Raw genomic sequence first — 27,255 nt, forward strand, 5'->3', positions numbered from 1 at the left:
CAAAACGTCCGTATCTGCATGTTACAGCGCGATCTCTTGTTAGCTTTGTGTGTATCAGTGACGTCCTGGAATGTGTCACATGATTATGGCACTTCTTCATGTGTCCCATATGGAATACTGTGCACAGGGCGGCGAGGGCGCCCTCAGGCTATTGGTATGAATTGAAAAAACAATATCAGATTATATAAGCGCTCATAAAGATTACATCGACGCATTTGGGTATAAATTCAATAAATATTATTCCTGTCTATAGAAATATTATGTAAATCTATGAGAATCTATCAATATTTCTCCAAATCTGCACATTTTTGAGCTAAAGCCCTGAAGGACGTTGTTTTGTGTATCGCTGTCATGACGACAGCACGGAGTTTTTTATGAATGAAAGCGGCTGACGCGCATAATTCATATTAAAGGTATCGACTCATCTTTTCATTTCATAACTCCTGACACAAATTAAGACATAACTGTCACTATGAGTTTCTCAGAATACAATAGTGGTCAAATACTGAAACTTGAGTATTATATATTTTTAATTATGTATAGTTTGTCAAGGTATAACATTAAATCTGATAGTAATTTTGAATTAAATAAATAAAAAACGCTTCAGTGCGCGGACGCACTGGCAACGGTTAACAGGTTAAATGAGTTCAGTGATTCAGGCAATTTATGATTATGTCAAAACATAACCAACACCACCTCATCAACTTTTCTCTTTGTTCATCTGAGAGTTATAACTCAGATACAACAACCAAGCAAAATCTAATGTTAACAGTTTAAGGGTCAAGAGCCCAACTAAAGCAAACACTGATCACCATAACGGTGTCTTAACAAAATTATATTTTCTCCTTCAGTGATTCTGCTTGTTAACATCAGGTGTCTTCAATAATGCGCAATCATCACTCAATTAATAATCACTTAATTAGATCATTAATTTTAACAATCTTGATTGTTAATTTAACATTCATATTTTAACACTTTAACACTCTTGTGTCTGGAGCCAAATAAACTCCCAGAGAGTTCAATTAACACTGGAGTTTTTGCTGTGTTTAATATTTATCAGTATTTAATATCAGTAAATTGACTTACAAAACTTTTATTTCCTTTATTTCAAGGCTACTCAAATATAGTGATGTTAAAATATACCTTAAATGATTAAGGTATCATTAAAACCTTAAAAAAACAAAACAAAACAAAAAAAAATTACTTAGCAGAGGCTGTCTTTTGATATTGTACCTTAACCTTTAAAAGAAACGGTATATATTTGTACCTTTTAATGCTTGGGGACATATATGTACCTTGGGGGACAGAAATGGACTCCTGCTGTACCCCTATTTCTGAGAGTGTATGTTACGGTCAGAATTTGGCCGTTTATTTTACAGCAAGGTTTTACAGTGTGCATATTTGCTGATGACCGCAACAATCCTCCATTCATTCCAGGTGAACAAAGAGCATCTTATGAAGAGTGTGAGAAATGTATAAACCATGTACATAAAACATGCACACTAATGCAATTACAAAATTACACTACTGAGTAGATGAATAATAAACATTTATTCTGTATTAAACACACATAAAACAAAAATGCTATTATAACAGAAGTGGCTTAAGCACAAACTATACAAAAACATTGTTTGTACAGGAAGTGAGAACATGAGCATGTGATGGATGATGCTGATAAACACACTCCCCTCCAGTATATAAAGATAAACCAGGGCTCTGCTCTACAACGCAATATCCAGACGTTGTTATTGATCTACTGGACTGGTTTGTGTCACAAAAATACAAAACTTTGTAATAATTCATTCTGAATATTTCTGTTTCAGTATTCTTTGAGGAACAATGGCGGTCTGGACTGTCTACCTGTCTCTCTGTCTTCTCATAGCTTTGGATGCTTCAGGTAAGAGCATTATTCAACGTTTCACATCATTACTGTTATTTTAACATGAATTGTAGCACACCTGGGACTCTGTAATGACTAATCAGAAGAATGATCTAATACAGTATGTGCACTAAAGTTAACCTGAGATTGTTTCTTAATTATTATGATAATATTTAGACAATAAAACAACAACAATTATATCAGCTAAAGTTGATTCATATTAATGTATTGTATATTTTTATTGTTGACAATAAAAAAAAACAACAACAAATACCCATGTTAAATCTGTAGTATATTTATTATTATTAGTAGTAGTAGTAGTAGAATAGCAGTGCCACTACTACTGCTGCTGCTATTAGCAGTTCTGTTTTAAAAATGTACTATTTCTTTCTTTTTAAGTGGAAGCAAAACCTGTTGAACATAAAGCTTGTAGCGGTAAGGCTTCTCTTGTCTTCTACTTCTCTTGTCAGTGTGTATACAGTCCAAAAGTCCAAAACCTTTGCATTTCTCTATCTTAACAAGTGTGTGTGATACCTGATGATCATGTTCTCCAGCATGCTTTAAAAATGTCCTAAAGAGCATCTTGGAAACAAGAAAATTTGACTGAAAAACAGGTTTGCATGATTAATGTAAACAAAAACTAAAAAATACTTATTTGATTAGTGCAAAATCTTAAATGTCTTTTCACATCATGATGTTTCTCTATTAAAAACAATGTTAAACAATGTTTGTTTATTTAAGGTACACTATGTAGCTTTTATACAATTTTAAGTTTTGAGTCAATACATCATCAATCCTTCTTACAAAACATGATTCACTGATTCACTATGGTAAGCCTGTTATAAGTGTTTATATTTTAGACCTGTCGGAATGGTTTTCATGGGGAATTTCGTACATACATCACTCGCCCGTGCGTGTCTCGTCATATACGTAAATAGAGAAAAGTTGCTCCGGCTACTTTGCCATGTGTCTGGTGTGTGAGTGGCAGGGGTTAGCTTTCACATGAGCAAGAAAGGAAAAGATGGCGCAGCAAAAACCCGTTTTAAACAAACACCGAACAGAGGAGAAAAGAGAACGCGACAGAACTCGTAATAAAACAAGAATCAACATCAGCGTTATGAGATGGAGAGAACCGAGGGATTTGAAGTGTTGTAAAAGTGAATTGAATTGAATTGAATGCCTTTATTGTCATTGTACTTTACAATACAACGAAATTGAGAGTGCTCTCCATTTGGTGTGTACAATAAATACAATAATAGTCATTACAATACATTAAAGAACATATAAATAAAACAAAATAAAAACAGAATAAAATCAAATTAAAACAGTAATCGCAGTGCAAAAGGCATGTATGAAGAGGGGTTGATGGTGTGTGTTACATCTTCTAAAGTCTATTATGAGTTCTTTTGTTTTTGCAATGTTTAGGATTAGGTTATTGGCAGAGCACCACTCAGACAGATTCTGTACTTCTTGTCTGTAGGCGGACTCATCCCCGCCCGTTATAAGTCCTACCACAGTAGTGTCATCTGCGAACTTTATGATGGAATTGGTTGGAAACGTTGGTAAACAGTCAAAGGTGTACAGTGAATAAAGGAGAGGGCTCAGCACACAGCCCTGAGGTGAGCCGGTGCTAAGTGTGATGGTGGAGGAGAGGTGGGGGCCAATTCTGACAGTCTGTGGGCGATTTGACAAAAAGTCCTTTATCCAGCTGCAGATCGGTGGAGGAAGGCTGAGAGTCAACAGTTTATTTATCAGAATGTCGGGGATAATTGTATTAAAGGCGGAGGTATAATCCACGAAAAGCATCCTGATGTAGCTGTTTCTCTGTTCAAGATGGCTCAGGGCAGTATGGAGAGTAATGGATAAAGCATCATCTGTGGATCTATTAGGCTTGTATGCAAACTGATGATTATCCAAGGAGTGAGGTAGACAGGGTTGCACATGTTTGAGTACCAGTCTCTCAAAGCACTTCATTATGAGAGGAGTGAGGGCCACAGGTCTGTAGTCTGCAAGGCTGTTTGATGCTGAATTCTTGGGGATAGGGATAATAGTTGCTGATTTCAGAGAGGAGGGGACAATGGCCTGAGCGAGAGATAAGTTGAAAATGGTGGTAAAAACAGCAGAGAGTTCATTACAACATGCTCTGAGTACCTTCCCGGGTACCCCATCAGGGCCAGCCGCCTTCCTGGGATTCACTGCTTTAAAGGTGACATATAAGGCTAAATGCACTTTTTTAGCCCTTAAATGCATTTTGTTGTATATTTGGAGTGTTTAGAAGTACAGAAAAGATTAAATTATTCTCTTCAGGTGCATCGTTGATATCTTTATATTCTGTTTTGGTCATATTTTTCAACCGGTTCAGATTTTTCTGTTATCTATGACGTTTTTCGAACTAATACGTCACAGTATTTGCAGTGGAACTGCCAAATAAGGACATTGACTTCCGACCCAACACTTCCAGCAATCCGCCATTATTATTTCTCGCTGCAATTTTGTAATCCAAGCTAAAGGGTGCAGAAGTTACGAGAGGGTAAGTTAAAATGTTCGGTTGTTGGATGTAGTAACCCACACGCTTCATTACACCGTCTAATGTAGATAAACTGCCGCATGTTTGAACTGCCGCATGTTTGACTGAAAGAACGAGCAAAGAGAGAGAGAGAGAGAAATACCAGGTCGCGCGGGCGCTCTCTTTATCTCTCGGAGCCAGGCGAAAATGTAAACATGACTTCACCGTCTCCAAAAGACGCTGCCTTGCTCTCTCTCCCTCGCACATATTAATCAAAATAAATCGACACGGTGGTAAAAGGTCGGAAGACCAAAGTTTCATGTGTAAATACAGTAACATACCATTGCAATACATCCATATGAAGACGTTGTTCTTCTGCAGGTTCGTCGTCTTCATTTTCATCTCACTCCAGCTCCGACTCTGGCTCGAACATGTAAGGCTGGCTGGACAAGTCTTCCGTTGTTGACATTTTGTTAATAACGTGTGAATAAAAAGTTTCTGTGCCGCTAGATAATCCTATCTCTGCTATCAGACTACAAAAATGGCCGAACGGGGTGGAGTTGAACCTCTGCAACCTGGAGAGGGAGCGGGGTATGAAGTGTCTCAATATTATTTAAAGAGACCGCAGTAAAACGGGTTGCTCAGAGACGCACATCAGAAAAGGGGTAAAAAAGAGGCTTGTGGAGCTATAATAATGAGGAATTCAGACCCAAGCATTGCAGTTCCGCTTTATATAGACTACAAATGTATGATTTATATGTAAAAAGGAACAATTTAAAAGCATGATATGTCTCCTTTAAAAACCTGTCTCACTTCATCCCACATAGCAACATTGTGTCGGCCCAGATCCGGCCCACATCTGGCACACGTGGAAAGATGATCTGGCCCACATGCAGCGTGGAATTACGGCACTTGAGTGGGCCGCTCCTGTTTGCCAAATCTGGGCCACAAGCAGGCCATAGCAATGCCACATCTCAGCCAAGAGCAAATAAATAAACCAGAACTGGATCTTATCTGAGCCACAAAGTCTGTGTATATTAAATATGAAGTCATCTCAGCCTTAATAAGCCTGTTAACAAGCAGAATCACTGAAAGAAAGAAGAGAACAGAAAAAGAGACGAGCAGAAACACAAGAACTACAACTGACTTCAGACACAGTCTAAGATGAAATCAACTGAAGAGAAAAGAAGACATTAAATCTGTGAAGATCTCAGCAGAGGAGGATTAAACAACTCCACAAACAGCATTACCAGCTTCACTTATTACTAACCAGACTGACTTTATTTCTGTCAGACGTCTACACAAGTTTTATTGAGAATTAACAGAGTTTAACTCTAATGTGTTTCATTTGAAGTCACCATAACAGTGGTTAGTGCTTCCATTAGTTGGGCTCTTAACTCTTATTAAATCTTTTGTCTTCTTTGGCTGCTGTGACAGTGTGTTTGTAAAACACATTTATAGCAGCAAAGAAAGCTAAAGTGAAATGAAATCAGTTGATGATGGTTACTTGTTGATGGTTTTATAATCATCATGAAATAGCCTGAATCACTGAGGTAATCTGAATCTAACAATTGTGTTGTACCATTAATATATTCTCATCACAAACCCTGCATTACTGCAGCGTGAGGTCCAGCAATATTATAACAGTCAGTTAGAAGATTTTAACAAACATGAGAATGCAAAGTAAGTCCATGGTGACACACAGAGATATCAAAAATCAGCACATGAATCTCAACAAGGGTGACAATATATATTTTTTTAGATAAACAGAATTCACAACATCACTGAAAAGCTACTAAATGTCACAACAAAAACAACAGCAAAAAAAAATAAAAGCACATATTTAGAATTAAACAAAATAATAGGACAATTCAGCTGCATAATTTATTCATGTTGCAATGCATGCTGGGAGTTTTGTACAATGATGGTACCCAGCATGCATTGCAGCAAGGTACTTTTGATTGTCACCATTGTTGAGATTCATACGTTGATTATTGATGTCTGTGTTTGTCATCGAACAGTAATGATTCGTGCTCATGTTTGTTTAAGTATTCTAACTGATTGTTATAATATTGCTGGACATCACGCTGCAGTAACACAGGGTTTGTGGTGGGAAGATATTAATGGAATAACACAATTGTTAGACTCCAAAGACATCAGTGAAACAGGTTTTTTTAATGATGATTATAAATCCATCAACAGGTAACCATCATCACCTGATCTCATTTCACTTTAGCTTTCTTTGCTGCTGCAAATGTGTTTAACAAACACACTGTCACAACAGCCAAAGAAGACAAAAATATATAATAAGAGTTAAGAGCCCAACTAATGGAAACACTATTCACTATTATGGTGACTTCAAATGAAACACATTAGAGTTAAACCTCTGTTAATTCTCAATAAAACTTCTGTAGACGTCTGACAGAAATAAAGTCAGTCTGGTTAGTAATAAGTGAAGCTGGTAATGCTGTTTGTGGAGTTGTTTAATCCTCCTCTGCTGAGATCTTCACAGATTTAATGTCTTCTTTTCTCTTCAGTTGATTTCATCTTAGACTGTGGCTGAAGTCAGTTGTAGTTCTTGTGTTTCTGCTCGTCTCTTTTTCTGTTCTCTTCTTTCCTTCAGTGATTCTGCTTGTTAACAGGCTTATTAAGGCTGAGATGACTCCATATTTAATATACACAGATGTTGTGGCTCAGATAAGGTCCAGTTGTGGTTTATTTCTTTGCTCTTGGCTGAGATGTGGCATTGCTATGGCCTACTTGTGGCCCAGATCTGGCAAACAGGAGCGGCCCACTCAAGTGCCGTAATTCCATGCTGCATGTGGGCCAGATCATCTTTCCATGTGTGCCAGATGTGGGCCGGATCTGGGCCGACACAATGTTGCTATGTGGGATGCTGTTGGACTGTGAGAACAGGCATGTCAGTGACCACAGATGGGGGTAAGTTAAATGAGCTCCTGGTCTCAAAACGGGCAAAGAAGTTGTTAAGTTCTTCTGCCAGGAGGGTGCCATTTGTTGTTTTTACTATTTTCTTTCTGCCCTGATAGTAAGTGAGATGTTGTAACCCCTTCCACACTCGTCTCGGGTCATTATCCAAGACATAGTTCTCAATTTTCTCTTTATAGGCCCGTTTAGCGGTCCTAATTCCCCTCTTCAGATCAGTCCTAGCAGTGGAATATAGGGCTATATCCAGGGTTCGAAATGACTTAGGACTCTTGGGGGGTCCCCTAAAATTTAATTATTAAATTATTAAAAATTCTTTAAAATCTAATTAAAAAGACTTTTTTTTTTCTTTTTTTTTTTGGTTTAACCTCAGAATAGTTTATATCTCGCAATTCTGACTTTATAACACGCTATTGCGACTTTATATCATGCAATTATGACTTTTTATCTCAGAATTACGTGATATAAAGTCGCAATTGCGAGATATAAACATGCAATTCTGAGAAAAAAAAGTCAGAATTTCAAGTAAGTTATATTCCTCGCAATTGCGAGTTTATATCTCATAATTTTGACTTTATAACACGGAATTTTGACTTAATAACACACAACTGCGACTTTATATCACGCAATTCTGACTTTATAACCTGCAATTGCGACTTTATATCACGTAATTCTGAGATAAAAAGTCAGAATTGTGAGATTAAAAAGTCGCAATTAACGTTACCTTGTTTATTTTTCACTCTGTGGCGGAAACAAGCTTCCATAGTCTGCTGTTAGCTGGCAGATAACGTTACAGCTAACAAGAAACGTTGACAAACGTACTCTTCTAATCATTACACTGGATATCTAGTTAATGCAACTTTTGATATAGGAACTCGAACTCCTAATATTTTACTATAAGCAATTATGAAGATAAACATAATCGAAGCACTTACAGGATTTTCATTCAGGATTTCACTCTTTGTGAGGTTTCGTTTTGCCGCGTTCAGCTACAGTGCGTGTCTGCGGGAGCACCACAACAACAATCTGTGACGCTAGAACTCACTCGGCTAATAGCTGCCCTGATTGCTGTCTCGCGCTAGGAAATAAATTAATTACTGTTATAAATATAAAACGTCACTAAAGACCTATAATTTTCACAATCATTTTTAATGTTAAAATATATTTGTCGGGGACCCCCCAAAATCCAAAAATAAATTCTTATGGGGGGTCCCTAATGACTTATGGAGGGTCCGGGACCCCCCCAGACCCCCCTCATTTCGAACCCTGGCTATATCCCCTGACCTGAAGGCCCAGTCCCGTGCTTTGAGAAGTTTGTATACTTCTGAAGTCATCCATGGCTTCTGGTTAGAAAATACCCTAATGCGTTTATTTACAGTCACATTGTCAATGCAGGTTTTTATATAAAAAAGTACTGTTTCTGTATACTCCTGAAGATCTCCTTGTTCAAAAAGGGACCATTCAGTGCTTGAGAAGCAGTCTTGAAGTTGTGACAGTGCCCCCTCTGGCCATGTTGTAATGGTTTTAATACATGGCTTTGTTATCCTTCTAAGAGGGATGTAGACAGGGAGGAGGAGCAGAGAGAGGTGATCTGAGAGCCCCAGGTGAGGAAGGGACACTGCCCTGTAGGCATGCTTTAAGTTACAGTAGACATGGTCAAGAGTGTTATTTCCCCTGGTAGCGCAATTCACACATTGATTGAATTTGGGGAGCACTGACTTTAAGCATGCCCGATTAAAATCACCCGCAATCACATGGACTCCGTCCGGGTAAGATTTCTGCAAATTACTGATGGTTTGGTAAAGGTGAGCCAAAGACGAGCTAACATTTGCATCCGGTGGAATATAGACGGCTGTCACAATTACTACAGTTAGCTCTCGTGGTAAATAGAAGGGTCTGCATAACACTGATAGAGACTCCAGATCACGGGAACAGTGACTGTCTATAACGCGGCTCTGCTCGCACCAGTTTTCATTCACATAAACACACAGCCCCCCTCCTCTTTTCTTACCGGCGTCTCTGGATCTGTCCTGTCTGTGTAGCGTCCTGTCATTCAACTCGACGGCAGTATCGGGGATCAAAGAGGTAAGCCAGGTTTCGGTGATTATCATAGCGTTGCAATTCCGTATTGAATTATTTGTGGCTAAAAGTAGCTCCAGATCGCCGACCTTATGGACAACAGACCTGGCATTTGAGAGGAAGAGGCTGGGGATCGATGGTCTGTGTGGGTCTTTCCATAATCTGACACCAAGACCCGCTCTGCAGCCCCGCTTCTGTTTTCTCTCATGCCGTCGTCTGCGTCGCTTTCCTGGGATAACAATCCACTGAGAGCCCGGCTCTCTAGTAATGGAGTCGGGTATGTTGTGAGTCCGATGAAAAGATGACATAATTGCCCTACTTTGGGCAACGCCAATGTTTATTAAGTCCTGACGACTGTAGAAGTTTGTTGACTGATACATATCTATCTGTAGCAGCGACCAAATAAACAAAATACAACACCAACTTGGAGAGCAAAGAGCCGCTGCACTCGCGCGCGCCGCCATTGAAAAAAAAAAAAGTGGAGTGGAGATGATGGTGTTTTTATTAATCAAAGGTGTTTTATTGATAGATAGAGGGCCCTATTTTAACGATCTGAAACGCAAGTGTCAAAGCGCAAGTAACTTTGTGGGCGGGTCTTGGCGCTGTTGCTAGTTTCCCGGCGGGATAAATGACTCTTGCGCCAGGCGCAAATCTAAAATGGGTTGGTCTGAAGAGCTTCATTATTCATAGGTGTGGTTTGGGCGTAACGTGAAATAAACCAATCAGAGCGTCATCTCACATTCCCTTTAAGAGCAGGCGCGCTTGTTCTAAAGCGGATTCCTATCATAACGGCGGATTTGCCAGGCGCGCGCCAGGAGCGGTTCACAGCCAAGGAGAGCAACGCTCTAGTCAGGGACGTTTGGGGATGGAGAAACCCACCCAAATTAACTTCGGTTAAAAAGGCGTATGATAATTTGGGTAAATGTGTAAGCTAGATGTATGCTTTTATAATAAATTGTCTATCTATCTATCTATCTATCTATCTATCTATCTATCTATCGTAATAATGTATGATTTGCAAAAATTAAAACTGCTGCTTCTGTGTAGATGAGAGAATCAAAGTGTATGCGCGTTGTGCACACGCTACATTGATTATGGCCAAGCATGCGCCCTTAAAATAGCATATAAATAACATGCGCAACGCGCCACTGACTTTAAACTATTTTATCCTGGTTAGTGGCGCAATTGTTTTCTAAACCTGCAAAATAGCATGAAGGAACGTTTGCGCCGGAACACGCCTCCTTTTTTGCGCTGAACCGCCCAATGAGCGCAAGTTCATTCCCTAGTTTAGCGACGTGCTTCTGTGGAGGGAAAAGAGCGCTGTGCGTCGGGTGCAAAATAGGAATGATACATGCGTCGTGTACAAAGTCAATTGCGCTGGGTGCAAGATAGGGCCCAGACTGTCTAACAGAGTTCACTGTAAAGCATCTATTGTGAAGCGTCGTCTTCATCTGCACTGTCATGCAAAGCTGAAGCACAACCAAAACAATGTTGCATGCCTTTTTGTGTTTTAACCGGTAAAGGGACAAAAGTTACATACTGTACCTTAAAATTATTAATTTAATTACATGAAAGGTCATTAATGGTAAAAAAGAAATAAAAAGTAATAACACACAAAACTTCCCTTTAACAGTGTGTCGGGCTGGATGGTCTTACTATGAATGCAGATGCTTCAAGTTTTTCAATATCGCTTACAAGTGGATTGATGCCGAGGTATAATACATTCATCTTCTAATATGACATAAAAATCATGCAAGTCAATTATCACAGGAAAATAATTTATATATATATATATATATATATATATATATATATATACATACACACACAGTATAAGCAGAACCTTTTCTACAAAAGTAGTCCCGCCTCAAAAGGCAGATTTTAGACTTCATGGCTAAAATAATACATTTGAAAGCATCACAGATTTTGGAAAATATATATATATATATTTTTTATAAATAGTGGTGTTTGTTGATGTCTCTGTCTCTACAGAAATTCTGTTTTCACGTTTATGGGAACCTTGCCTCTGTGCACAGCGATGGGGAGCACACTTTTATAAAGAAACTGGTTATTGGATCCGGACAGTCTGGCTTTAGCTGGCTCGGAGGCCATGATGCTGTTCAGGTATGCAATTCTTTTTTTTATCATGTTTTTTGTGCTACTGGGCATTAACAGTTACATTTACATTAAAACAAATTTTACATTAAAACATTTTTCAAAATGCATGAAGGTAGATGTGTTTTTATTAGTGGTGGGCCGTTATCGGCGTTAACGTGCTGCGTTAACGTGAGACTCTTATCGGGCGATTAAAAAAAATATCGCCGTTAATCTATTCTCAAAGTTGGGTTGGGAGCTGGGTCTATACTACGCAAGCTATGATGGCTTTCACCTTGATATTTTAGCATGGATTCAGTTCAGTGTTCGGTACACATTTTCAAACCGAACGGTTCGTTGGACCATTTTTCCTGCCGACCAACATTTCGTTACTTCAAATGTAGGCGGGTCGCGCGTGGTGTAAGGCCCGTGAAATTGGTCCAATTGCCGGTTCACCAATAACACAGGGAAGGTTATCACATGTTCGGTCCTTACTCATGCAACGTATTGGTTTGTTAAATTTATAATACATTTAGTTATGTATTCTCTCGTTAATTTCATCTGACTCCATAAATGAAAGGTTTTAATAATATCTGTGCCTCACTGAAAGTGAGCGAATGTTTGAATATTCCTTTTAACCATTAAATGAACAACGTCAAGATCAGTTGGAATAATCACGTAACAATTTATTATGTCAGGTAAATGTATCATGCCAATTTCATAATCAATTCAAAGGTTTTCGATACAAAACATCAAATTCTCCGGAATAAAGAAAAGATGCAAACCCAACATTAAGAAATACATGAGGCTGAGAGATCTCGGTCTCTCAGCCTCACGGGCCATCTGAAGTACAGAAAAAGGCCCCAATCTCCCTGCTGTACTCCATTAAATAGCCAGACCTCTTTCACATGTAAACATGTGCTAACAATAGAAATTTGCATTCAGAGGTACACTGTAGCACCTCTTGGGGGTGCGTGACCATTTGCTTGAGAGACCAACCCCTCCTTGTCAGAGGTGGGTAATCCAGGGCCAAAGAGTAAAAGTCCTTGCCATATGTTTATTCCACCCATGAACTCAGTCAGATGATTTCACTAATTAGCTCTCTCTCCTGTCTGAATTAGCAAATCCAGGTGATTGGAACAAAATACTGAGGAGGAATTTTACTTTCTGAACCTGGACTTTACACCTCTGCATAGCAATGCCACATGTCAGCCAAGAGTAAAGAAATAAACCAGAACTGGACCTTATCGTAGCCAAAATAATCTGTGTATATTAAATATGGAGTAATTTCAGCCACAGCCACAGATGAAATCAACTGAAGAGAAAAGAAGACATTAAATCTGTGAAGATCTCAGCAGAGGAGGATTAAACAACTCCACAAACAGCATTACCAGCTTCACTTATTACTAACCAGACTGACTTTATTTCTGTCAGACGTCTACAAAAGTTTTATTGAGAATTAACAGGGGTTTAACTCTAATGTGTTTCATTTGAAATCACCATAAGAGTGATTAGTGTTTCCATTAGTTGGGCTCTAAACTCTTATTATACCTTTTGTCTTTTTTAGCTGCTGTGACAGTGTGTTTGTCAAACACATTTGCAGCTGCAAAGAAAGCTAAAGTGAAATGAGATCAGGTGATGATGATTACCTGTTGATGGATTTATAATCATCATGAAATAGACTGATTCACTGATGTCTTTTGAATCTAACAATTATGTTATCACATTAATATTTTTTCACAACACAAACCCTGTGTTACTGCAGTATGAGATCCAGCAATATTATAACAATCAGAAGACTTTAACAAACATGAACACGAAAAAGCCAGTTTATGCTGACACACACAGACATCAACAATCAGCGTATGAATCTCAACAATGGTGACAATCAAAAGTACTTTGCTGCAATGCATGCTGGGTACCAGCATAGTACAACACTCCCAGCATGCATTGCAACATGAATAAATTATGCAGCTGAATTGACCTATAATTTTGTTTGATTCTAAATATTTGCTTTTATTTTTTGCTGTTGGTTTTGTTGTGAATAAGTAGCTTTTCAGTGATGTTCTGAATTTATCTGTTTATCTAAATATTTGTGCTTGTCACCATTGTTGAGATTCATACGCTGATTGTTGATATCTGTGTGTGTCAGCAAAAGCTAATTTTTAAATTTCATGTTTGTTAAAAGATTTAAACCGATCGTTATATTTCTGGATCTAATGCTGCAGTAACACAGGATTTGTGACGTGAAAATATTAATGTGATAACATAATTGTTAGATTCAAAAGACATCAGTGAAACAGGTTATTTCATGATGATTATAAAACCATCAACAGGTAACCATCATCACCTGATCTCATTTCACTTTAGCTTTCTTTGCAGCTGCAAATGTGTTTGACCAACACACTGTCACAGCAGCCATAAAAGACAAAAGGTATAATAAGAGTTAAGAGCCCAACTAATGGAAACACTAATCACTGTTATGGTGACTTCAAATGAAACACGTTAGAGTTAAACTTCTGTTAATTCTCAATAAAAACTTCTGTAGACAGAAATAAAGTCAGTCTGGTTAGTAATAAGTGAAGCTGGTAATGCTGTTTGTGGAGTTGTTTAATCCTCCTCTGCTGAGATCTTCACAGATTTAATGTCTTCTTTTCTCTTCAGTTGATTTCATCTGTGGCTGTGGCTGAAATTTCTCCATATTTAATATACACAGATTATTTTGGCTACGATAAGGTCCAGTTCTGGTTTATTTCTTTGCTCTTGGCTGACATGTGGCATTGCTATGCAGAGGTGTAAAGTCCAGGTTCAGAAAGTAAAAGTCCTCCTCAGTATTTTGTTCCAATCACCTGGATTTGCTAATTCAGACAGGAGAGAGAACTGATTAGTGAAATCATCTGACTGAGTTTATGGGTGGAATAAACATATGGCAGGACTTTTACTCTTTGGCCCCTGGATTACCCACCTCTGCTCCTTGTATGCTAGTTATCCATAAACCTTTAAAAACCTTATTACCTTGTGTTTTACTTATTCTGAGATGAGAGTATTGTACCAGTCGCACTGTGACATTTTAAAACGATACCAAACATGAAAATACTCTGTGATAATCATTCACATTAAACTATACATTTTCTTGGGTGAAATCAGGTGATCGTCTGAGCATGAGAGAGGGGTGAGGGGAGAGGGAAAGAGATGTAGATTAGGATGACTCGGGGGTGAGACTTCCGTCTCGATGGTGCATGAGAGTCAGTTCAAATGCTAATCTCCAGAGAGGTCCTTTTGTCCTCTCATGGCCTGGTCACCCCCAAAAACAGACTGCCTGGAATTCCTTAATTTATCAATTCTTACAGTGGCAAGCGCGCTCATAATGTAAGAGACAATTGTCCGACATCAAATGGCAAACGTAATGTAAGCGGAACGAAACTGAGCTACTCGTTATTGTGTGGTTGATGGACCATTGTTTATCAGTTTGGACCAAAGCAGCGCAAGCCGATCTTGATCAAGCAACACTGTTAGGGGAGAGCCGGGACATTTGAAACATTTTTCAGATAAATGTTGTTTTCTAAGATAAGGTTACAGATAGATTTTTAATTTTTTTGTGATTAACATCTCACATATGTGTTCTCTTACACAGCAAAATCCCCAGTGTTAAATCAACACTGCTCAGAGCAAATATCGTCCCACTGTACTGAGTGTTAAAGTAACACTAAAGCGGTGTTAAAGTTAATGAGATAATTAAGTGATTAATTGAGTGTAGGGCTGTCCCCGACTATGGATTTTCATAGTCGAATCAGAATCGTTATGTCTTGCCTATAATTGACTAATAGTCGAATCATGTGTATGGGGGCGGGGCTTTAACGTTTCAATGAAATGTACAGAAAATCATACAGAAAATCACAAAAAGATATAGAAGAAAATGTATAAAAACATTTTTGATCCATAAAACTAAGAAATAACATAAATGACTCCAGAAAGGCCACACTGCAGATTTGCATTTCACATGCAAATCAAATTAAATTGGCTAAATTACCTGTGCGAACAGGCCAGCCTACACTGCAAAAAGAGATGTGTTAAAAATGACACATCATGTGTCAAATTTTAACACATGTGGTGAGTGTGTTCAGGGACTACACATGTTGTGTCAAATTTAACACAATAAATGTGTAAGTCATTTTAACACACAAATTGTGTCATTTGAAAAAATAAAGCGAAAGGGCCAGATGCAACAATATTAACCGTTTAATCAATAGACGAGTACAGAATGCATGTGCACACAAAGTACAACACAATGTTTCAAGCTCAATGACTGACAGACTCACTGTACTGGACATTATTCAGTTATTCACGCTTCAACCCCTAATTGATAATGCTGCTTTTGACAAAAGTTCATGAAGAGATCACAGTTAACAGAGTTTGCACTTTGAATTTAATTAAATTAAAATGTAAAAACTGACAAAATATTGTATATTAATAACTTTTATTTCCACTGGCCTGTTTGTTTGAGAACATAGCAAACACTGCATACCATTCACAGTGATGGTGAGTGTCGGTGCGCTCTTATAAAATGATGAGTTGAAAACAACACAACCTCTAAAAAGAGATGTGTTAAAAATGACACATGTTGTGTAGATTTTAACACATGTAGTGTGTGTGCTCAGGGACAACACATGTTGTGTAGATTTTAACACATGTTGTGTAGATTTTAACACATGTTGTGTAGATTTTAACACATGTAGTGTGTGTGCTCAGGGACAACACATGTTGTGTAGATTTTAACACATGTTGTGTAGATTTTAACACATGTTGTGTAGATTTTAACACATGTTGTGTAGATTTTAACACATGTAGTGTGTGTGCTCAGGGACAACACATGTTGTGTAGATTTTAACACATGTTGTGTAGATTTTAACACATGTAGTGTGTGTGCTAAGGGACAACACATGTTGTGTAGATTTTAACACATGTTGTGTAGATTTTAACACATGTAGTGTGTGTGCTCAGGGACAACACATGTTGTGTCAAATTTAACACACAACCTGTGTCGATTCTTAACACATCTCTGTGTTTATAAGGACTACACATTTTGTATTACCTTTAAAGGAGAAGTTCACTTTCAAAAAAACTTTTGCTGATAATTTACTCACCCCCATGTCATCCAAGATGTCCATGTCTTTCTTTCTTCAGTCGCAAAGAAATTAAGGTTTTTGATGAAAACATTCCAGGATTTCCCCCCATGTAATGGATTCTATTGGGACCCAAACGGTACAAGGTCCAAATGACAGTTTAAGTGCAGCTTCAAAGGGCTTTAAACGATACCAGACGATGAATAAGGGTCTTATCTAGCGAAACGATCGGTCATTTCCAAAATAAATAAAAAAGTTTAAGTTTTATAAGCACAAACACTCGCCTTGCTCTGTTCTGTGATGCGCGTTCGTGACGTCACGTAATACGCAATTACGTTGAAAAGGTCACGCTTGACGTGTTTACAAATGTGCGGAAGGAGGACCATATACACATTTTCAAATGTATTTGTGTCAGTTTATCGTTTAAAATGCCCATTTCGTGTGCGTATCCTGGGTGTTTTAATATTAAAAAGCCAAAAAGAACATTTTCTTCAGGACAGAAATTTTTCAAGCGTGACCTTTTCAACGTAATTGCGTATTACGTGACGTCACGAACGCGCATCACAGAACAGAGCAAGGCGAACATTTGTGCTTATAAAACTTAAACTTTTTTATTTATTTTGGAAATGACCGATCGTTTCGCTAGATAAGACCCTTATTCATCGTCTGGTATCGTTTAAAGCCCTTTGAAGCTGCACTTAAACTGTCATTTGGACCTTCTACCGTTTGGATCCCATTGGAGTCCATAATATGGGGGGAAATCCTGGAATGTTTTCATCAAAAACCTTAATTTCTTTGCGACTGAAGAAAGAAAGACATGGACATCTTGGATGACATGGGGGTGAGTAAATTATCAGCAAAAGTTTTTTTGAAAGTGAACTTCTCCTTTAACACAACTAATGTGTTATTCCTCTTACACAGAAGTGTGTTGAAACCTTTTACACACTAATGTGTTATAGTTACACAACTTGTGTCAGATATGTGTCACATGTGACTGTAGTCGGTGTGTATTTGCCAGAGTCACTTCCTGTGTTTTTACAACTGAGTGTTTGGACGAACACTGAAACGTATTGTTAACTTGTGTTTATGTAGTCCAGTGACGTTTAATAAAGAGTTTGTTTGAACATTTGGATGTTTTAGACATCATGAATCTACATAGACAAGCTCTTATTGAGAATTAACTGAGGTTTAGATGTTGATGTTTCATTGAATGTTTTACTGAAGTCACCAGAATCGTGATTAATGGCTCCTTTATTTGAGCTCTTGACCCTTTACTCTTCTTTTAGTGTTTCTCTGGCTGCTTTAACTGTATTTAAGGCGAGACACGGCAGGCAAAAACATAGATTTTCATGCAGTGGTCAGTTTTGAGATTTTGGGCTAGTTTACTCCTTCAATATGTGTTCTTTCAAGCTGCTATAAAGAAAACGTTGAAAATATACATTAAGATGTTTATTTTATTACATTTTGTTTACTTGCGGCTGTAAGTTTCTCCCGAATTTACCAGGAAGTTAGCATTACAACGCGACACGCCGAGCTCCGTGACGGCGCTGATCCACTTGTCCGTGCGTCACTTCTGTCGCGCCGCGCTCCACTATATTCCTATGGGTGACGTCAAGCGACTTTGACGCGCCCGCAAAGCATTCCGGGAAGGCGGCGCTTCATTTGGAAAAATGCTGCGCGTCAAAAAGCTGGCCGATGCCCATCTTTATGCAAATGGAGTCCGTTAAACGCGACGCGTCTATCCAATAGAAGTAGAGTATATGGAGACGGAGGGAAGTCTCTCGCAGGTCCTCTGTTCTAATACGCTACATTTCCCGCTCGGTCAAAACCACGCCCATAGCGGTTAACGCCCATCAACGTACCAATGTGGGGAGGCGTCGCGACACCACGCGACAGTCGTGTCGGACAAGTGGATCAGCGCCGTGAGCCTCCGTCTGTTTACTGAAGTCTGTCATGACCGGTATCTTTGTGAGGCTCTGAGTCTCCTGCACAACGCTATGTAACCCAAATATGGGCATTTCCTTTCCATCAGTAACCAATCGTGAATGTCCAAAGGGGGATTTAAAGCTAACGCCGATTTCTCATTTAGAGCTATTTAAATCTTTAACTGCCGTTTTCTCAAAATTAGTTTTTTGTCATTCTCCAGTAGAAACATCTCAGCCTATGTAGCACCTATGTACACCAAACTTTCCAGTTATACACTTAGCAGTATTCTGAAGATATTTTCAGAGGGATTTGTTAATAAATCATTCCTGGCCTGATTTATGTGATATTTTAATAAAAAAAATATGGCTAAAATCTATTTTTTATGGCTATGGACAGTATATTTTGATTCCCTAGGTAATGAAAGCATATATCCTGAAATCCCTCTGAGTTTTTATTTTCATCTTGTGTGTAAACAAAATGAAAAAAGAATTTTGCACCTGGCTTTATCATATGTTCAGATCTATCTACCGAAAATATATGCAAAATTGTGCATATTTAATGAGATAATGCCTAATTTGCATAATTAAACATACAAATTTCTAAAACTTGTAATACATTTTTTTTATATACTTGTGGAAGTAATCAACTGAGGAAGTTTCATGGTGATATCTATTATTTAAAAATTTTACCCTATTCACCTGTAGTGTCTCGCCTTAATAAAATACATTTGTTATGGTGAGAGAAAATATGATCAGATGTTTCTTGATGATGCTATAATCAGCAAGTGCTGATCTGGTCAAGTTTCTGAGTATATCGATGGTGCACATTATTTTAATTTATTTATGTGCTATTATGTATAATGATCTTGTGACACTACATCATGCTATCCAGCAGTGCAGAATAAAAAAATGTTTTCTGTAAATTTTCATCTGCAGCAGAAATTAGTCAAACACAGACCTCAAGAATCAGCGTATGAATCTCAACAATGGTGACAAGCTAAAAGCTTCATGCCGCAATGCATGCTGGGAGTCATGGATGAGATTTGTACTATGGTGGCACCCAGCATGCATTGCGGCATGAAGCTTTTAGCTTGTCACCATTGTTGAGATTCATACGCTGATTCTTGATGTCTGTTTGATACCATAGTCTGTAAGGTTCTGTTCAACATGTGTATTTAAAATTTTAAGCTAATTGCAATATGCTAATCTGTTTAAATATGATCTTTTATATATTACACTCATCTTTGATATATTAAACTCTTGCTGAGCTTAACAATCTTACATGTCCATGATGATAATATTATCATCTGAGCATGTTTTTCTCATGATTATTTCTGCTGTTTCAAATGTGCTATAACTCAAACATTTACAGCAATCAGAGAAACCTAATGTTAAAGAGTCAAGGGTCAAGAGCCCAAATAAAGCTGACACTAATCACGATTCTGGTGACTTTAAATGAAACATTCAATAAATCTTCAACACCAAAACCTGTTAATTCTCAATAAGAGCTTCTGTAGAGTCTGACAGAAATAAAGTCAATCTGGTTATTAATAACAAGTGAAAGCAGCATTTGAAAAAGACATTGAAAAAGAGGCATGATGTGATTGGCTGCAAAAAAACACCCGTTGATCTTTATTTTCTTTAGTTTTCATGAATTAAGATTTAATTTATTTATTTGAATGTATTGCTTTATTTATTTTAGAGCATTTTATGGGATACTATATAAAATATACCTATAATTTTTTTCATAAACACAAACTCTCCTCCACCCAGTGCTATTCTATCCAGAGTTACATTTTAACACACATTGTGTGCGAAAATCTACACAACATGTGTCAAAATGCTATCTACACAGTCACATGTGTTGTTTTTTGACACATCTCTTATTGCAGTGAACAGCACAACATCGATGCACCGAAAAAATAAACAATTAATTTCCTAAATTAAATGAGAACAGAATATAGGCCTACCTTTCTAATAAATAAAAATACAAAACGAAATAATTCAGAATCAAGTAACAGGATGAGGAGCAAATGTGTGTAAAATGCCTAAAGTGCAGGGGAACATTCAAAACACAAGCCACAAATAGTTAGATTAGATAACTCTGACAGATCAATAAATAAAATTAAAATAAAGAAATTATTAAAATAACGATAGTAGCCAGAATTTTCAACTTTGTCTTTTTAACTGCAGAAACAACAATAAATGCTAAACTGGAGAGGCAGTCTTTTTAGCTAAAAATGTTCACAGCATCCAAAAATAAAATTAGAACCGGCTGAAACGTTTTGAAATCACTTGTACCTGATCGAGAGAACAAATCCAGTCTTTCACTCCGTCTGTGTCCGTTGGAGTCTTTTCAAATATTGCGCGCGGATAAAATACATTCTAACGTGAAACCCAGTCTATGCGTGAAACATGTTAACGTTGGCCGGCAGAAGTGCGATCATGGTTTTCCTGATGCTAAATCCAGCCTTGGAGAATATTCTTTCTGACGGTGTATGTACAGTACACACTTTATATTTTCTTATCCCAGACATTGTTAAAGATTTAAATCCTTGCCGCCAAGACGCTCCTCTGTCGGTCACGGATTGAAAGTGAAACTTAAATCTGTCACGCGGACGCGGGGTGTTTGGATTTATTCACGCACGTTAAAAATTTTTATTAAAAGCTTCTTTCTTTGCACATTTTTATATAGGCCTACAGCATTATCATAATAGGCTGAATATTAACGTATTGACATAAAAGCTAGTTCTATGTGAAATCAGACATTGAGCGCCCTCATATAGCCAAAGTGGCATGATCCTCGTTTCATAACACCTCTGCGAAGATTCGACCGTGAGATCAGTAGTCGAATCAGGCTCCTCCAATCGAAGCATCGAATCTTCGACTATTCGGGGTCACCCCTAATTAAGTGATGATTGAGCATTAATTATGAACACCTGCAGTTAACAAGCAGAATCACTGAAGGAAAGAGAAACACAAGAACTACAACTGACTTCAGACACAGCCTTAGATGAAATCAACTGAAGAGAAAAGAAGACATTAAATATGTGAAGATCTCAGCAGAGGAGGATTAAACAACTCCACAAACAGCATTACCAGCTTCACTTATTACTAACCAGACTGACTTTATTTCTGTCATATGAACAGAGGTTTAGATGTTGATGTTTTCATAGACAGTAAAAGAAATGGACACAGCGACCCCATTGGAACTCAATGGAGACAAGTGAAGCCCATTTTCAGCGATTTCTTAGCACTTCCTTTCCTGACGCGCAGACTCAAACCGAGCAAAGCGTTACACGGACCACTTGAGCAACCTGTCTGTCTTCTAGTAGCTGTGCCAAGAGAAATCTGAATCATTCCCTTCCGAATCTCACAGAGACGGAGAGCGTGAGTAGGAGCTGTCCATGAGATAGCAGCAGGAGAAACTTTTAGTAGGTGTTCTGATTAATTACTTTGTCATTTTCCCTCCACGTCTCCCCGATTCCACGCGAGCTTATCCTTCTGTCCATACGGTAATCTCTCTACTGTGCGACAGAGAGTCGTGTGGGTATGACGCAATCGTTAGCCTTCTTTTACAAAAACTGCTTATACGGGGCCATAACATAAGCTACAAGGTAATTGAGCATTTTATACATTGTCGTGTTTCTTTAGAAATAAATAATGGACAAATGGAGTCTTCAAACGCCTCAGATGTAAAGTTATTCACTGTCAAAGTGACGCCAAAATGAATGGAAGTCAGTGGGATGCTAACCCAAGTGAAGTTCCGATAGCCAATGGCGGCACCCGGCCGACTTCAACTTCCGGTCGGCTTCCTTCCCGCTTGGATGTTTTAAAATGTTTGGCCACCATTGTGGTGATCCGTGTTTCCTTTAGTTGGGCAGTTTGAATCTTGGCATTTTAAGTAAAATTTTGGTCTTTTTGGTCAATTTTGGCTCACGTTTCAATCGTCCCGCCTCTCCCCTACTACACAGCGCTAAGAGATCCAGTAAATAAATCATTTGAATTCGCCACAGAAGTAATAACATTGCTGCGAGATGTAATGAGAAACATTCACATTTCTCCGTTATTAACGGATCAAACAGCGCTGACGTGGAAGCCAGGAAAAAACATTATGCCATGAATGAACTATCCAGTGTCCACAGATCTGCAACATTCAACATGGATTTACTGTAGTAGCCTAACACTAACTGCAACCTTGGAAGTTTGGCAGGAATAGTAGGCTATAATGCTTGCTTTCAAGTAACATTACGTTGGTTTTATTTTTTATTTATTTTGACATTATGAATAAAATTTCTGCCCTCAAATGTTAATCTGAACTAAAAATAGACCTTTGTTTATAACCAGGCTACTACAATATTAGGCTACATTTAATTTTTTCCAAGGAGCTGTTTTGTTTTATATGCTCATAAGAAGAGTCTATTATAGCTCCATCATTGCCCAAAGTAAAAAAATTAAAATAATAATAATAAAAAAATCCTACTTTATTATGTTAGTTTTAATAAAATAATAATAATAATAAAAAAATCTCTGGCATTTCTTCACAAGTTCTTTTAAATGCCACTTTGTATTTAAGAAACATGTGCCCTTTAGTCATTATTTGGGTAGCGCACATATTCTGCATGCCTTCGGCAGAATTCAAATGAGCCATTTTAATCTAGATTAATCTAGATTAATTCCAAGATTACAGTGAGATTAATCTAGATTAAAAAAATTAATCTATGCCCACCACCACACTATATATATATATATATATATATATATATTAATTTAGCCCTGCCTTAAAGGGACACTTCACCCATTTGCATTAGGCTTTGCATTGTTAGAAACCCAGTCATACTATTGAATGGTCATGCAACATTTTTTCATTTTCCCCCGAGACGAGAGAAATCTGTATTTACCTCTTTACACTTCCTCCTACAATGATGCAAAAATCGTCATTTTGCGTCATTGTAGGAGGAAGTGTAAGAGGGGGGGATTTCTGTTAAGACTACAAGCACTAGATCCACCCTTTCAAACCCGCCCATAGGGGGTTGGACCTAATGCGCTAACAGACCTATCACAGATCAGTGCGAGTGCGTTTGATTTCAACGGCAGAAACCTGCAGAAAACAGGGACGAAGAAAGCTGAGTAGTACGGGTTACCATACTTTATTTCCCGGACATGTCCGGCCGTCGAGATCGACAAAAATGTCCGGGATTCAGCTTTTGCTTTCTGCGGTCGCCATCCATTGTTTACATGCTCACCTTTTGTTTCAATCTCACTGAATTCACCCCGATTGGTGAATCTGAATGTAATGTTTACATGAATTTAAACAAGTGATCGGTTGATTTGCGTTTTAGCATTGCTAAGAAAATACCCGCACCTCCGTGAGAGATAGCCCATGAGACCGGTGCATCTCACAGGCGCGCTCATCAGTAATCACAGTAATACAGGGAGCAGGACGAGGCTAGCGCCGCGGGAGAAAGACGCGAGGCCGGTGGCGTGATCGGTTGAAAGACGCAAGGCCGGTGGCGTGATCGGTTGATGTGTGTTTTACCATTGCTAAGAAAATACCTGCTCCTCCGTGCGAGATACGAGAACAGTGCCTCACAGGTGTCGGTCGTCGTCAGTAATCACGCCACCGGCCTCGCGCCGTTCTCCCGCGCCCCTCAGCCTCGTCCTGCTCGCCACAGTAAACATGATGAATGGCGACTGTAGAACGCAAAAGCCGAATCCCGGACATTTTGGGCAAACTCGTCACGGAGACTCACTCGTAGCCTAGCCTTGCCTTGATGTTTTTGTTCTCAACTGCGCTGTCTTACCGGTAGGTGTGGCTTGAGAGTGGCCTTGTAGGGCAGCGAAGCAAGTGCATTCTGGGAGTTGTTGTCTTTCATCCACATAAGCCAAAAATACATTTTCTGGCTTTTCTCAGTCTAGAAAGCTCCAAATTCAAAAATAATTTCACATTTCTTCTACATAAATGACCCACTTTCAATACACATTCATGTCTCCACGGGTGAAATGACCCTTTAAAGTCCACATGAAATCAAAATTGAACATATTTACTTTGTTTGCCTAAATTGATCGTTTTGTGGTGAACAATTCATCCATGCAAGTCAATCCACACAAAAACATGTTTTGGCTTCGTAATCTTTAATCAAAATCTGAAAATGCCCCTCCCCTTTGCATTGGAGGACCTTCTCTGATGACATAGGTTTGAGGAATTGGTTTGGGAAACGCTTAACCACTCCCCTCAAACCGTTACCCCCAATTTCCACCAGATGCGTAACGGCTGCGGAACGGCTCCGCTGCGTGACAGCTCCGTGTTCCGTCGTCCGTCAATACCCACCAGGTCCGGATTTGTTGCGGAACGGCTGCGGTCATGACTGACAGCTGACGTCACGAGGACCCACGAGATCTCGCTAATTCACGTATGATCGCGCGATATATAGTTTCTATAAACAGAACGTTATGAGGAATGGTATATTATGACGTTTTCAAGGTGTAGTGTAGGGAAATATGATCCGCCATGATCACGGTGTATTTTATTTAGAAAATTAACCGGATCTTTTATTTTGTTTTGTTTTGTTCTGTTTTTTTGATCGACTTCCTGTCCTGCGCACTCTGCCCTGTAGTGCTGCGGAGCTCTCCGGCATCCGGCAAAAATAGAAGCTCTGCGTATCTGCTCCGGAGGGCTGCGGATCGCCGGAGTCGGAACGCAGCTGTACCGCATTCAGTGGAAATACACTCATTGACTTTAATGGAAACCTATTGACTCCGCCGCCGTGCCGGAGCCGTAACGCAGCCGTTACGCATCTGGTGGAAATTGGGGGTTAGTCTGTTATGAGCGGAGATGGAGAGGAGGAGCGCTGACACTAAAACCCTGCCCTCTGTTCAATATTCCCTTTCACTGGGAAATACGTCACAGCACTGGAGAAAAGTCGTTTGCAACTTCCGGTTCACGCGGACTTAAAGAGCACCTATTATGGCATTTAAAATGTTCCTAATATTGTTTTAGAAGTCCCCAACAACAGTTTTGCATGCATGCAATGACAAAAAACACTTTAGTTTTCTTATAATATGCATTTATTTTTACATGTTTTGACCGCGATTCTCAAATGATTCGTTTAGTGAATCACTTTTCAAAACCCCGCCTTTACATGACGCTAATCTGCGGTGATTGGTCAGATGACCCAGTCAAATGTTAGCAGTGTTTACAGAGATAATACTTATATTGTTTAACACGGCGTACAATGATGCTTTTATCAATTAAATTGTGTTATAATAATGATTATAGTGCACTGCTTTGTAGTTTGTAGTAAAAAATCAAAAATAAGATAAGGAATTTAATGTTATGTTAGTGAGCATAGCCCAGAGATATTGTAAAAGCACAATCAGTCTTTGTTTGCGCTAGCCCGATACATAAACATAACGTTTTAAAAATAATAATAATAATAAAAAATGCAGTACTACCAGCTATTACTCTATTCTTTAAGACAACTCCGAAAACAATGACAAACACTTCACATATCTCAATACAACTGTCATTGAAGACCTAGAAGCTAAACGGTGCTTACAGAACAAACAAAATAATTATTAAGCATGCTACATAAAACATAAAAGCAACAATTATTAATAACACTTACAGGTTGTGATCCTATGGTTGTGATACGGAGGAAGCTGATGGAAATATACTTGGAACTGAACCTTCCTTTAATATCAGCCGGCTCGCGAATCCAAGTTTGATTGCATTTAAGTTGGTAAAAAGCAAAGCAATCATCTTCAAAATGGCGTGAACAAAGCACAACAAGGCTCGGTAGCCACAAATGCTCCTTCTTGTGCAGATGAAAAAAGTTTGTTTTTGAGTCGCACTTCAGAACAGTGTCTCGTCGCCATGACGTTTTCACTGGCGTCTTGGAGCGCAATAAGTGGGCGTATCGTATTCAAATAACTTGACAAGTTGACGTCATCTAGTCAGAGAAAAAGCTCCGGTCTTCTAACGATTCATAAAAATGACTCAGAGTCGACTCTTACTTTTGAAAAGCAATAACTTTATATACGGTGCACTTTCATATTTAAAACTTTGCAGGATGTTTTTGTTCACTTAGATCTATGATACACACTACATGAAAGGTACATTTCGAAATTCCATGATAGGTGCCCTTTAAATATTTTTCACATGTTCTTCACTGATACCATTTCTGTGAAATAATTTCTATTCATTTCTGTTTAGATTTCTGACATTTTTAAAGTGGAGATGCGGTTAGGGTTCATGAGGAATCATCTTTTAGATGAGTAAAGATTAAATTCAGCTTTGTAAGCTGTGGACATAAACCAAACTCTGTTCACAGGAGGGAGAATGGCTCTGGAGTGATGGAACCCAAATGAACTATAAACTATGGGGGTCTGGACAGCCCAGTAACTATGCTGGAAAACAGCACTGCCTTGCGATGTACTCACGTAAGTTACTGCTGTTAATGCTCATAAACTATCTAAATAAACTAAAAACACTTGTTTTTTCTTAATCCACAAATGATTAAAACAAATATTTTGTTCTATCTTGCAACAGATATCAACTGGCATGATGAAGAATGTTCTAATAAGAAGCCGTTTGTGTGTGTGTACTGAACCAGCATGAGAAAAATCAATGTAGAAGAAACAAGCTTTGACTCATTTACTTCCCTTAGAAATGTTCAATGGAGGTAATAAATGTGTTTTAAAGAA

The 27,255-nt window shown here is 38.5% G+C and overlaps 1 protein-coding gene across 1 annotated transcript; it reads left to right on the forward strand.

Annotated features, from left to right (window-relative positions):
- Window positions 1–1,711: 1,711 nt before the first annotated feature.
- On the forward strand, window positions 1,712–27,255 carry LOC311067197 (galactose-specific lectin nattectin-like). The gene is made up of 6 exons (XM_084088891.1): window positions 1,712–1,897; window positions 2,279–2,314; window positions 11,041–11,120; window positions 11,400–11,531; window positions 26,883–26,991; window positions 27,101–27,255. The coding sequence occupies exons 1-6, from the start codon at window positions 1,840–1,842 to the stop codon at window positions 27,157–27,159; spliced, it is 474 nt and encodes a 157-aa protein (XP_083945017.1). The 5' UTR covers window positions 1,712–1,839; the 3' UTR covers window positions 27,160–27,255.

This window comes from Abramis brama, assembly GCF_963993115.1.
Source record: "Abramis brama genome assembly, chromosome: 1".
Taxonomy (NCBI): domain Eukaryota; kingdom Metazoa; phylum Chordata; class Actinopteri; order Cypriniformes; family Leuciscidae; genus Abramis; species Abramis brama.